We start from the raw sequence: 12,961 nt of genomic DNA on the forward strand, positions 1-12,961 counted from the left end.
TCCCAGCCCCGCCTGTGTGGAGCTTGCATGTTCTCAACGTGCCTGCGTCGGTTTTCTTTGGGCACTCCGGTTTCCACCCACATCCCAAAAACATGCAACATTAACTGGACACTCTAAATTGCCCCTAGGTGTGATTGTGAGTGCGGCTGTTTGTCGCCATGTGCCCTGTGATTGGCTGGCAACCAATTCAAAATTGTACCCTGCCTCCTGCACGTTGACAGCTGGGATAGGCTCCAGCACTCCCTGCGACCCTCGTGAGGATAAGCGGCAAAGGAAATGGATGGAGGGATGGAAGTCAACACTAAAGCGCTTCATGATCCGAGATGGTCTCCTAATGAAATGTGCTCAAATATGGGAGTAGTCAAGCATTGGTTGACCAGGGACCCCTTTTTCCAACCTAACAAAAGTGCATTCATATTTTTTCAAGATAAAGTTGGAATATTATCACATATTTTCAGGTAGATGGTTTACTTATTTCATCTACTGATTACGCTAATGAATATAAATGCCATTCATCCGTTCCAAACCCCTCAAAAAACGCTTTTTTGGTTGTATTGTTGTGATTAAAGAAAAATAGCACTGCGTTATAAAACGTAAATGTCAGTCTAAATGCATCGTTGCTTAAATAATTCAAATAATTTGACAAATTCAACAAATAAGGAGAGTACAGTTTCCTCGATCCAACCTTTGCAGATTACCATAACCTGGATAGCAGATTCTACACAGAAAAAAAGAAAATAGCGAGCACTTATGTTTTTATTCATATTGTGACAGTTAAGTTAAAAATCATCTAAACAATTATGTTGTTAGGCTAACGAGAACATAATACAGGCAAATGTGTGGGTGTGTGCTTTGACGGTTTCGAAGTTCCTATGCGAGTGCGATTTTTGTTTTTTACTGTTCTTCTAGTGCTCAAATATCTAAGTGCAACGACAGTACCTAACGACACTGTAAAAAAGATTACAAATAAAGTTTTCAAAAATTATTACTCGATAGGGACGGCACGGTGGGTCAGCTGGTAAAGCGTTGGGCTCACAGTTCTGAGGACCTGGGTTCAATCCTGGCCCCGCCTGTGTGGAGTTTGCATGTTCTCCCCGTGCCTGCGTGGGTTTTCTCCAGGGACTCCGGTTTCCTCCCACATCCCAAAAACATGCGACATTAATTGGACACTCTAAATTGCCCCAAGGTGTGATTTTGAGTGACACTGTTGTTTGTCTCCATGTGCCCTGCAATTGGCTGACAACCAGTTCAGGGTGTACCCCGCCTCCTGCACATTGACAGGTGGGATAGGCTCCAACACTCCCCACGACCCTCGTGAGGATAAGCTGCAAAGAAAATCAATGGATGTCGACGTCCAAGTATATACCGTACATTCCAACTGAAAATCTGCAATGTAGCAGGAAGTGAAGGTTGATATGGCGGGGGAATGCTGCACTTTCTTGGCTTTTCTGTCCTGCAGTCTTTATGATAATGGCTTATGATTATCTAAAATAGAGATGACTATAATTATGTTAGTGATTGCGCATATATGAAATCATGCAGTTTTCCCCAATTAAGAGCCGAGGTGTACACTGTTCGCCGAGATCCTAGATTCTCTTGGCTTCTAGTTTCATTTCATGCCTGAACGTCGTCGACTCAAGGGAACGATTTTTAACGGGTTCGAGTTTGCTCACCTTTATTTCCCTCATTGTCATGTTATGCGGACCGTAAACAAGCCCGGGTGTAATGGCCGCATTAGCGCATCACGCCATTATTATTCATAGAGGCAGGCCTCGGGTGCAAAAGGGGCGGCCGCACACAACCAAAGAGCAGAGTGTTAATTTGGAATGGTAATTAGCAAAGGCCGAAAAGAGGCACACTTGAATGACGGTTAAATGGTGTAATTACTGTGGACGTCACCGCTCATCATATCATAATGGCAAAACATGATAGAAGATCATAAAAGCAAGCCAGCGCGGAGGGCTCTGTTTTAATATCCTGCTGTTATTTTTTTATATTTAAGAAAGAGCATTGATTAAATTGTAAACTGTTTATAGTGAATTTACTTTTCTTGGAATCTTTTGTCTGTGGGCATGACTAGCAACAAGGTACATTGCTGCATAATTAGTACACATTTTGACTTTTATCTCATGCAGTCATCCATTTTCTATTGCACATTTCCTCAATATGTTTGCGGGCATGCTCAGGGAACACAGTATACAATGATGTGTGTTTGGCTGGCAAAGAGTCAAGGATATGCCCTCCATCCATCCATTTTCTTGGCCGCTTATCCTCATAAGGGTCACGGGAGTGCTGGAGCATATCAGAGCTGTCAACAGGCAGCAGGCAGGGTACACCCTGAACTGGTTGCCAGCCAATCGGGTATGCCCTCCCTCGAATACAAAAGCAGCTGGGATAGGCTCATGTTCAGCCACTCGCGTAATGGAGACAAGTCCTACCGTATTGAACGGCCAAATGCAATTATGATGCTGCACTAGGTTCCAATTCGTGTTTTCTACTGTCGTTACAGTGAAGAAAATAAGTATTTGAACACCCTGCTATATTGCGAGTTCTCCCACTTAGAAATGATGGAGGGGTCTGAAATTTTCATCGTAGTTGCATGTCCACTGTGAGAGAGAGAGAGTCTAAAAAAAAAACTTCAGAAATCACAAAATGTGATTTTTTTCAACGATTTAACGAAGTATTTGAACACCTGTCTACCACCTAGAATTCTGACCCTCAAAGACCTGTTAGTCCACCTCCACTCCATGTATTATCCTGAATCAGATGCACCTGTGTGAGGTCGATAGCTGCATAAGGACACCTGACCACCCCGTACAATCAGCAAGACTCAAACTTGTAACATGGCCAAAACCAAAGAGCTGTCCAAACACACCAGAGACAAAATTGAACAACTCTACACGGCTGAAAAGGACTACGGAGAAATTGCCAAGCAGCTTAGTGAAAAAAGGTCCACTGTTGGAGCAGTCGTTAGAAAATGGAAGAAGCTAAACATGGCGGTCAACCTCAATCGGAGTGGAGGCCCATGCAAGATTATCACCTCGTGGATGTCTCAATGATCCTTAGAAAGGTGAGGAATCAGCCCAGGACTACACGACAGGACTTGGTCAATGACCTGAAAAGAACTCGGACTACCATTTCCAAGGTGACTCTTGGTGATACACTAAGACGTCACGGTTTGAAATCAGGCATTGCATGGAAGGTTCGCCTGCTTAGACCAGCACGTCAAAGCCCGTCTTAAGTTTGCCAATGACCATTTGGATGATACAGAGGAGAAAGGTTTGTGGTCAGATGATGACCAAAATGTAACGTTTTGGTCATAATTCCACTAACGGTGTTTGGAGGGAGAAGAATGATTAATTCCATCCCAAGAACACCATCCCTACTGTGACGCACGGGGATGGTAGCATCATGCTTTGGGGGTGTTTTTCTGCACATGGGACAGGACGACTGCACTGTATTAAAGAGAGGACGACCGCGGCAATGTATTGTGAGATTTTGGGGAACAACCTTTTTCCATCAGTCAGAGCATTGAAGATGGGTCGTGGCTGGGTCTTTCAACATGACAATAACCTGAACCACACAGCCAGGAAAACCAAGTAGTGGCTCCGTAAGAAGCATATCAAGGTTCTGGGATGGCCTACCCAGTCTCCGGACATAAACCCAATCGAAAATCTTTGGAGGGAGCTGAAACTCAGTGTTTCTCAGCGACAGGCCAGAAACCCGTCTGATCTCAAGAAGATCTGTGTGGAGGAGTGGTCCAAAATCCCTCCTGCAGTGTGTGCAAACCTGGTGAACAACTAAAGGAAATTTGACCTCTGTAATTGAAAACAAAGGCTACTGTACCAAAACTCTGACATTGTGATTTCGGGATTTTTCTTTTTAGATTCTCTCTCAGTGGACGTGCACCTACGATGAAAATTTCAGACCCCTCCATGATTTCTAAGTGTGAGAACTCGCAATATAGCAGGGTGTTCAAATACATATTTTCTTCACTCTATCAGTGATGCTCCACTTTACGTGACACTAACCTGTGACCACCAGTGGGATCGTGTCTTGTTCGTCGTTGATGCCCACCACGACCTCACAGCGGTACAAGCCGGAATCGCTGGATCGCAAGCCCATCAGAGCCATACTGGCATTGTAGCGGTTCTCGCTGTAACCCGGCAGCGATACCCGACCCTGGAATGCCTTCTTCACCTGACAGAGGAGAGAATATGGATTCATCCAATATCAACTTTTTAATTGCTTCTTCTGCTTCACTGTACCTTGACCACGTTGTCTTTGGCCACGAGGACCGACTGCTCCCTCTGGGACCCGTCCGAGCCCCGCTGGCCCCACACTTTTGTCCACTTGACCCGGGGCGCCTCGTGGGATGGAGCGGCCCCAGGGGGCAGGGTGAAGAAGCAGGGGAGGACCACCGTCTTGGACAGCTCCTCACTTATGCCCTGATTTGTTGCCTTATGGATGCTCACTGCAAGGTCAGCGTTGCTTAAGCCTGAGGAGAAGACATGCCCCCCCCCCCCCCGCTTACTTAACTGCAGATGGAGGAGTCGATCAGTGACAGGCATTTAATCAAAGGTGTTTTGTTTGTTAACCAGGGAACCTCCACCTCGTTATATTCTCAAACTCCCCCCCTCCCTCCGCCCCCGCCCCTTTTATGTCAGGGAGGAGGGAGGTTTCGTGGGAAGACCGAAAGAATCTTCACCTTGTGTATGGATGTGCACTTCAGGTGGATTGAAATTGAAATGAAACAATCTGGAAGGTGTTTATTTTGAAGGGCAACATTGGAAGATGAGTGTTTTGGGATGATAATATGTGGTATTGTGGTGTTTATAAAGTATATTGAGGCATTTTATTAAAGGGCAATTACATGGGACACCATTATGCCCAGCAACATTGTCTGATGAACGAGCTCCGGCGGCGGGCCACGAGCTGAGCTTTCAGGCGGCGGCGTCCTTTAGCCGAGCTTCAGTGGTAGAGGAGGCCTTTAGCCGCACTTGGGCGTCCAGTGCTAACGGCCTCCGCCGCCTGAAAGCTCGGCTCGCAACCGCTGCCGGAGCTCGGTCGTCAGATTCCGCGTCATTCCGGGCCGAAGAACCATCCGAATATTCAACATTAATGACAGCCAGAGGTTCAAATCTGTATGGAAGTATTCCTCCGTCTTCCCGATGAACCAATACTGCTATTTCTTCATCAGATGAGGATAAATCCGAGAAATCATTCACTGGCCATAATGCAATCGTGCCTTTGGCGTGGCACCTCATAAGTCACATCCGCGCACGTAAGTCATGTGACTTGCGAAAATGGCAGCACCCCTGAAAATTCGTAATTGTCGATAAAAATCTTTTCAAAACACTTTTAAACGAGAGAGGATTTAACATCACATTGTCAAAATAGAGTACATATTGCATGACTTATTGGATACATTGTTCATGCGAAGCACTGGAATCCCCCTTTAAATGTGTTGAGGAAAGAAAACCATACAATTACTTTGTCGCGTATATAATGCTTCCAAATGTCTGAATAGCTTCGCTTTGGCTATTTTATTACAGATGTCCTTCACTTGTAAGGACAAGCGCCATTGCAAAGCTGTAACATTGTCACAAAATGCCAGAGGGAGGTTGCACAAAGCAACATTAGACCTTATCTAATACACTGACTAATGAGTGAAGAAAAAAAAAACAGATGGAGAGGAAAAAAAAAACATCAATAGGGTAAAGAACAGAAGAAAAGGTTGCACAGTAGGAGAAAATGAGCCGGCTGGACTCTCAATGCGATTGGATCCACGTTACACGCGAGCACAATGGCCACCGCTGTCTGTAATGACGTGTCGCAAGGCGTCGGTTTGGAATACAAAAACGCGCCTTTGTCTCCCTTTTCCCGACAATACCTCCTCAAACCGCGACGTCACGGACGTAAACATCCCACTTGTGAAGCAAGGAAGCGGATTGGGGTTCAGATGACTGATTGTTCTTTAACAAGACAGGGCTCTTTGAAGTGGAAGGGAGGGGGGGGTGGATATGCTCACAATTGAAAATTATTTTTGTCACCATCTCAGAATGTTTGCATTCGCTCTTGAGGGAAAAAAAAAGGAAAGTTTTGCTACCTTCCTACAATTATTTGCCTAGCCTACCCGGTGTACTTCCCTGCAACCGTACAAGGTAAGGCCATTGTAAAAAAAGATTAGGTTTTTTTGGCGGGAGTGGGGGGCTGCATTCAAATTTTATCATAGAGGATTTCCCATGTCAGCCAGTAGGTAGTTTGTTCCTTAATTGAAGACCTGCAATCAGAAACTTTAATGCGAGACCTGGAGTATCTAAACTCGATGGGCCAAATATAATTACTTCAATTTGGTTCATCCTTAATTGTGCAATTATCCATCCAGATTTTAATTTTTGCCTGTTATGATTCACGCAATACACTAAACGTGGACCCCAAGAAGCAGACAACTATCAAAACGAGCAGTTCAACAAGGTTTTATTCAACAAAGGGATCGCCAACAAAAGCATAAAACAGAAGGTGACACGGGTCAATTTGACAATGTACATATGAATAACTAAAAACACTATTAAATACTATAAACCAAAAGCGTGCCCCAGAGCGTTGCGCAAAACCACGCGAGATATCGAGCTATCAAGCGAGCAGTACATTCATCGGTTGTCTCTTGATGCAGAGGACTAAAGGGCTCGGCCTATCGGCGATCCATCCAACCGCCGTAGCCGACGGGATCGCCGGCTACAAAGCCAACATCGTGTTGGGCGGCTACCCGCCTCCAGGAGCCAAATCCAAAAGTCAACTTCCGCGGCCCGTGAGATCGACGCTATCGCAACCCCGTTCGGGCTGGTGTCACAAGCTCATCAACTATCAGCATCGACTCGACAACAACATCGTCAATAAATGTCCATTGTGTGACGTCGCCCCCACGATACGCATCATCTCTTCACCCTACACAAAGTGTAAAAACTAAACAACACTAGAGCAAACATACACTGAAGAAAATAAGTATTTGAACACCCTGCTATAGTTCTCCCACTTAGAAATCATGGAGGAGTCTGAATTTTTCATTGTAGGTGCATGTCCACTGTGAGAGAGATCATCTAAAAAGAGAAATTCAGAAATCACAGTGTATGAATTTTTCTAATTATTTGTTTGTGTGATACAGGTGCAAATAAGTATTTGAACACCTGAGAAAAACAATGTTAATATTTGGTACTGTAGCCGTTGTTTGCAATTAAAGAGGTCAAACATTTCCTGTAGTTGTTCACCAGGTTTGCATACACTGCAGGGGGGATTTTTTTCAGGTCATTGACCAAGTCCTGTCATGTTGTCCTGGGCTGATTCCTCACCTTTCTAAGGATCATCGAGACCCCAAGAGGTGCTATCTTGCATGGGGCTCCACTCCGATTGAGATTGGCCGTCATGTTTAGCTTCTTCCATTTTCTAATGATTGCTCCAACAGTGGACCCTTTTTTTTTTTTTTACCAAGCTGCTTGGCAATTTCTCCGTAGCCCTTTCCAGCCATGTGGAGTTGTACAATTTTGTCTCTGGTGTCTTTGGACAGCTCTTTGGTCTTGGCCATGTTACAAGTTTGAGTCTTACTGATTGTATGGGGTGGGCAGACGTCTTTATGCAGCTAACAACCTCACAAAGGTGCATCTGACTCAGGATAATACATGGAGTGGAGGTGGAGTTTTAAAGGTGGACTAACAAGTCTTTGAGGGTCAGAATTCTTGCTGATGGACAGGTGTTCAAATACTTATTTGCAGCTGTATCACACAAATTGATTAAGAAAAAAAAAAATCATACATTGTGATTTCTGGATTTTTCTTTTTAGATTACCTCTCTCACAATGGACATGCACCTACGATGACAATGATTGGAAAAATACAAAAACTAGAAGGGACAAACAGCAGCATGACAATTCCAAACGGTCTCAAAGAAGCCAAATTTAAAAGGGATGTATCATTTGGGACGGATGAAACATTGAATTTTCTGGTGAGGTTAACACGGGGGTAGCAAGCAAAAGAAGCATGAAATCCAAAATGGATCCCTGAGAAACACCACAAAGACACATGGGTAAGGGATGAATACTCACTAACTGATTCTAAACCAACCTTCCGACCTTTTCTACTTTCATACCAGTCTACGAATGTACCAACATGGCAAACACGCCAGTGATGAGGAGAAAATGCTGGAAAAAGGAGAGAATGGCTGTTATCAAACGGCAGATGCTGTAATACGCGTGACTTTGCGGTAAATTTTTGCCCACACACAGATCACATCTTTAAGAGTCTATAAGACGCTGGCTGCTGTCTCTCCATTTCCTCCGAGCCTCTTGAGGATGAGCCACTGATCTTTGTTTACCACACACTAACACTTGTAGCCCTTTCCTCTTAAACGCAGCCATCGACAAATGCGCAATAAAGAGCAGTCCTGGAAGACGGCAGGTTCGGAGCCGAGTCGTGGAACAAAGACAGGCGCGTTCCTTTTTCCAGCCGAGCCCCATCAGTAATGTTTGATTCCTGTGCCCGGATTGACGTCAGCGCTCACCTTGTACTCGCACAGCTAACTTTGTGTCGAATCAAACCAAGTTTACAATGTCACTCACATGCCACTTGCGCACGCCATATTGGACGTTTATCTCCAGTCTGGCAAGCTGCGAGCCGCACAGCCGAAAAAAAATCCAATGAAATTAATTTGCAAATTCCCTCCAGAAATCAGTAAATTACACGGCGTGTGAGGAGAAAACAAAAAAAAAAACACGAAAAAAAACCACAGCGTTCTTCCTCAGCAGTGATTAAAATAAACTAGCAGGGGTGCTTATTGCGAGTGTTATAAATCTGCATTTAGATGGAAAAGTTATCACGAGCCCGACTCCCCCGAGATCCCGGCATGTCGCCTCAGTGACAAAAGCCGGACAAGAGCTTCATAAAAAAATCATTTTAAAAAACTCCTTTGGTATGTTACACTTTAAATGTTAACGGGAAGTCTTTGGCGCCCCCCCCCCGAGTGGGATCGGGTCAGCGTGGTCAAACTGTGGCTCAGCTGTTCGTATTGCGGCGACGCTGCACGCCTCGGCGAGTCGTCACCGGTGGCCCATCTGTCTTAGCCTTCGAGGTCTCTGGAATCATTAAACGACGCGCAGGAGCCCTTACGTGTCTCGCGCAGACGCAAGGTGAGTCCAAATGGCGTTTTAACAGCCGCGGGAGCACACTTCCACCCGATGTCTTGTTTTTTCCCATCTGTGATTTCCACCCCAGAGCAGCTGAACGCATCTTCGCCCGTTGTTTCCACTCGACTGTAGGCCTGATGAACTGTTTACGTGGGGTAATTGTGCCCCGCTACGATTGGTGGATAATCGTGAAATGATAGAACCGTGCAATACAAACTCGGATTGCGAACACGTCCTGCTTAATTGGGTTGGAACTTAATTTGTGGGGCGGCATGATGGTAGATCTGGTTAGATCGTTGGCTTCAGAGTTCTGAGGACCCGGGTTCAATGTTCTCCCCATGCCTACGTGGGATTCCTCTGGGCTCTCCGGTTTCCTCCCACAACCCCAAAACGTGCATTAATTGGATACTCTAAATTGCCCCTCAATGTGATTATTACTGAATGTTGTCTGTCTCTATGTGCCTTGTGATTGGCTGGCAACCAGTTCAGTACCCTGCCTCCTCCCCGAAGATAGCTGAGATAGGCTCCTGAGCCCCTTGTGAGGATAAGCAGCTAAGAAAATGGATGGGTGGAACTTAATTTGGGCTTGAATGCACCATATCTATAATAGCTCGTAATAACAATGGTCGGCAAGGTATTCATTTGGTAAAATGTTGGTTGATGAGGTTATTGTTCTGTCAAACTGGATTGTGTCATTTTGAAAGAGAAATTTCTCATGACAAAATACCAGAAGACCATTCTCACAAGAATTCAGGAGGATTTGGTAGAAAAATAATTCTTTGTCATCAGGAAAAAAATTTGCATTTACGAGGGAGAACATTTTCATTGTACAGCGGTGCCTTGACATACGAGTTTAATTCTTACAGTGTCCAAGCTCTTACCAAATGAAATTGTAATTCAATGTACGGTACCTCAAAAAAGGAAAATTGTATTTTTTTTTTTTTTAAGAAAAATAATGCTCTAAACATTTGTACTTTAATCATGAAAATAAATGACAATAACTATATATATATATATATATATATATATATATATATATATATATATACACACACACATACATACATACATACACACACACACACACACACACACACTCAACGCTTGTGTTGTGTGAGCGTTGGTCTCAACTTGCAGTAGTATTATTCATTCTTTGCTATGATAAAGAATATTCTGTAAGCCATTATGCTCCACAAACATGTTATCAGTTTTGCTCCAACATTGGTGTTCAAATAGCCATTGCTTTGTAGGTAATAACAAGGAAGATTGATGCTATTTGTTCACCCATCTCAAGTGTTTCCCATCATGTGTTAGCATTAAAGGGTCACTGTCGTGAAATGCATGATTTTTAGTATGTTATTCAAGAAAAAAACAGCAGCCAGTATGGACTCAGGCGTTTTTTCACCACAAAACATGATTTTGACATGTATGGCTTTTTGTAACTCCCGCCATGAAAATCCTCTCGAGGGATTTGTTTTTGACAAGAAGCAGGAAGTGGCGTTGAAGGCAGTAGCGCGCTCAAGCATACTCGTTTCTTTCCATTAGTTTTACCTCCGGGAAGGTAGCTCTTTGTTCCTTCGTGTTAGCCAAAATGCCGTCTCGGTGCATTGCTGGACATTACTCGAACACTCGGGAGGATGGATTTACCCTTCTTACCTTTCAAAAAGACCCGGTTCGCGAAAAATGGATTGCAAAATTCCAAAGGACGAGAGCTTTGTGGGTTCTAAATGACATGTAGGTGTGTATAGAGCTACTTTAAAAAAAAAAAACAAAAAACAATAGTTGGGGGAGGACGTAATCCTTTCAGAACGTAACAAAAGATCCGCGTCCGTAAGTCAGAGGTGCTAAATGTGTCGATGTGCCCGTCGGTGCAGTGTCTGCCAATCACAGCTTTGACAGGGAGGTGGTTTGGCCGCATGCGGTTTGGCCATGATCTGCATAGCATCTACTGTAAATATGGCTCAAAACAATAGGGTAATATTGCCCCGGAAACTTCACTCGATTGTGAGATGTTCTCTGCTTCGAAATGAGCTTCCGTGTCAGAAGGGGCGTCTTCATCTCCCACAGTAGGGGCCACAGCATCTTTTCAATGGCGAATGTCCGGGGTGACGTCACGGGTAGTAGATGCAGCCAATATAACAACCACTTGGATGTCGAATGTCCATAACTTTGCGCATGGATGACGCGCTCTCCGCTCATATTTATTTTTTCATATAGACATTGAAGTGAATAATGTTGTTTAGTTTTCATTTCAATATCTATTTTAGAATGTTTATTGGGATGACACTTGGGCTTTAAGCTAGCGTACCTTAAGGCAAACTTATGTTTTTGTTTTTTTTTTAAATGCAGATGTAATTACCTTTATGTTTAGGTTGCCAATAAACTTTAAATGGGTATGAAAATAAACAACTTGAGGCCTTCTTTTTTGAAGAATTGTTCACCAAACTTCTGCTTGTTGTGAAGCAAACAGTCATCCTATAGCATTAGTATCACAAATTTTTCCTTGTAAGCCAAAGCAAAAAGCCAGCTGGATAAGTCGTATCTCAAATAAAAAAAAATAGCCCCCAATAAACGTTGCAGAAGAAACAAGGGCCTATCACACACTGACTCACACAAAGTTCGACCGACACACGTGTGCATGACATCAGGAGGGTGGCCTGTTCAAAAGGGAAGATCTGAGGCAGCGCCCTGCATAATGTAAATTGAATGAGAGAAGACATTTGATCACCGCTCCGAGTCTCGCTGCAGTGCAGCTGCTTTCCCCGGATGCACACGCTTAATGTACACAAGAGGCACGCCAACATCCAGTCCACAGATGACTTAGCGTGCGTGCGGATTCAAATTGCCCATCGACACGTGGACGTCACGCAGGGTCTGGGTTCAAACCGGATGAAGTCGTGCTGACAGCGTCTCATGTATAAAAAAAGAAAAATGAAAAAGGAAACTTTCAGTTCACCTCTCACAACCTGCCAAAGAGCATATGTTCGCCGAGCATCATTCGGAGCGTTCCAACTCCCAGCCACTGACTGATTAAAAGCTCTGTTTGCAGCTCTCATCTGTGTCGCTGCATCGCAGCCACTCAAAGGGAGGTTGCTGCCACCGTTTGCGCCGTCTGAGGCGAGACGATAAAGTTCATATCGTGTGCGGCGCAGAGTCAACACTTCAAAATAACAAACATGCATAAACATCACGAACATGCCCTCGCAACCCTATTTCCACCGAGCAAAATAGTTTACGATGCTATATTAGGTGTTCTAGGTACTAAAATAAGCCATCTGCACCACACCACCTTTAGAAAATCCCAACCTTTATTCAACAAAGGCACAAGTTTTATAGTTTAGAAAAATCTCACTTCACATCACCAGACAAAAATGTCACAAAAAGTGGATTTATACACTTTTGACCATCAAGCCCAAGAGTATTGCATTTTTCTACCTGTCACTATATGTTGCTTCTGTAGATGTACAAAGACACATTAAGCAGCAATTATCCAACAAGGATTCTGACACATCCCTGATCAGCGTGTACCATTTGAACGTGTGCCCTGGGAAACTGAGCTGAATTTTTGTGTGCGACATCATCTCTTTGCTGGGTTCTGTGTGAAAGGCAAAAAGCAGATGACTGCCAATTTTCTCCTTATAGTTCCAGAGTTATGCAGCCCAAAACGAACAGAGAATGCTTCACTTGGCACATACGTCGCTTCTGTTTATGTTCTACACAGTGTGCGTGCGTGTGTGTATGTGTGCGGTGGCATCAAGCAAACCACCTGGCGCAATGTAACCGCAG

General features: G+C 44.2%; 1 protein-coding gene across 9 annotated transcripts in view; it reads right to left on the reverse strand.

Moving 5' to 3' along the window:
* ncanb (neurocan b) overlaps positions 1 to 12,961 on the reverse strand; it is a 190,551-nt gene that overhangs the window by 93,395 nt on the left and 84,195 nt on the right. For all 9 annotated transcript variants that reach the window (XM_061825960.1, XM_061825961.1, XM_061825958.1 and 6 more), the window contains 2 exons: positions 4,269 to 4,498; positions 4,032 to 4,200 (listed from right to left, as the gene is read on the reverse strand). In XM_061825960.1, the coding sequence (XP_061681944.1) occupies positions 4,032 to 4,200; positions 4,269 to 4,498 (399 nt within the window). The remainder of the gene's footprint in view (positions 1 to 4,031; positions 4,201 to 4,268; positions 4,499 to 12,961) is intronic.

This window comes from Syngnathoides biaculeatus, chromosome 7 (genome assembly GCF_019802595.1).
Source record: "Syngnathoides biaculeatus isolate LvHL_M chromosome 7, ASM1980259v1, whole genome shotgun sequence".
Classification (NCBI taxonomy): domain Eukaryota; kingdom Metazoa; phylum Chordata; class Actinopteri; order Syngnathiformes; family Syngnathidae; genus Syngnathoides; species Syngnathoides biaculeatus.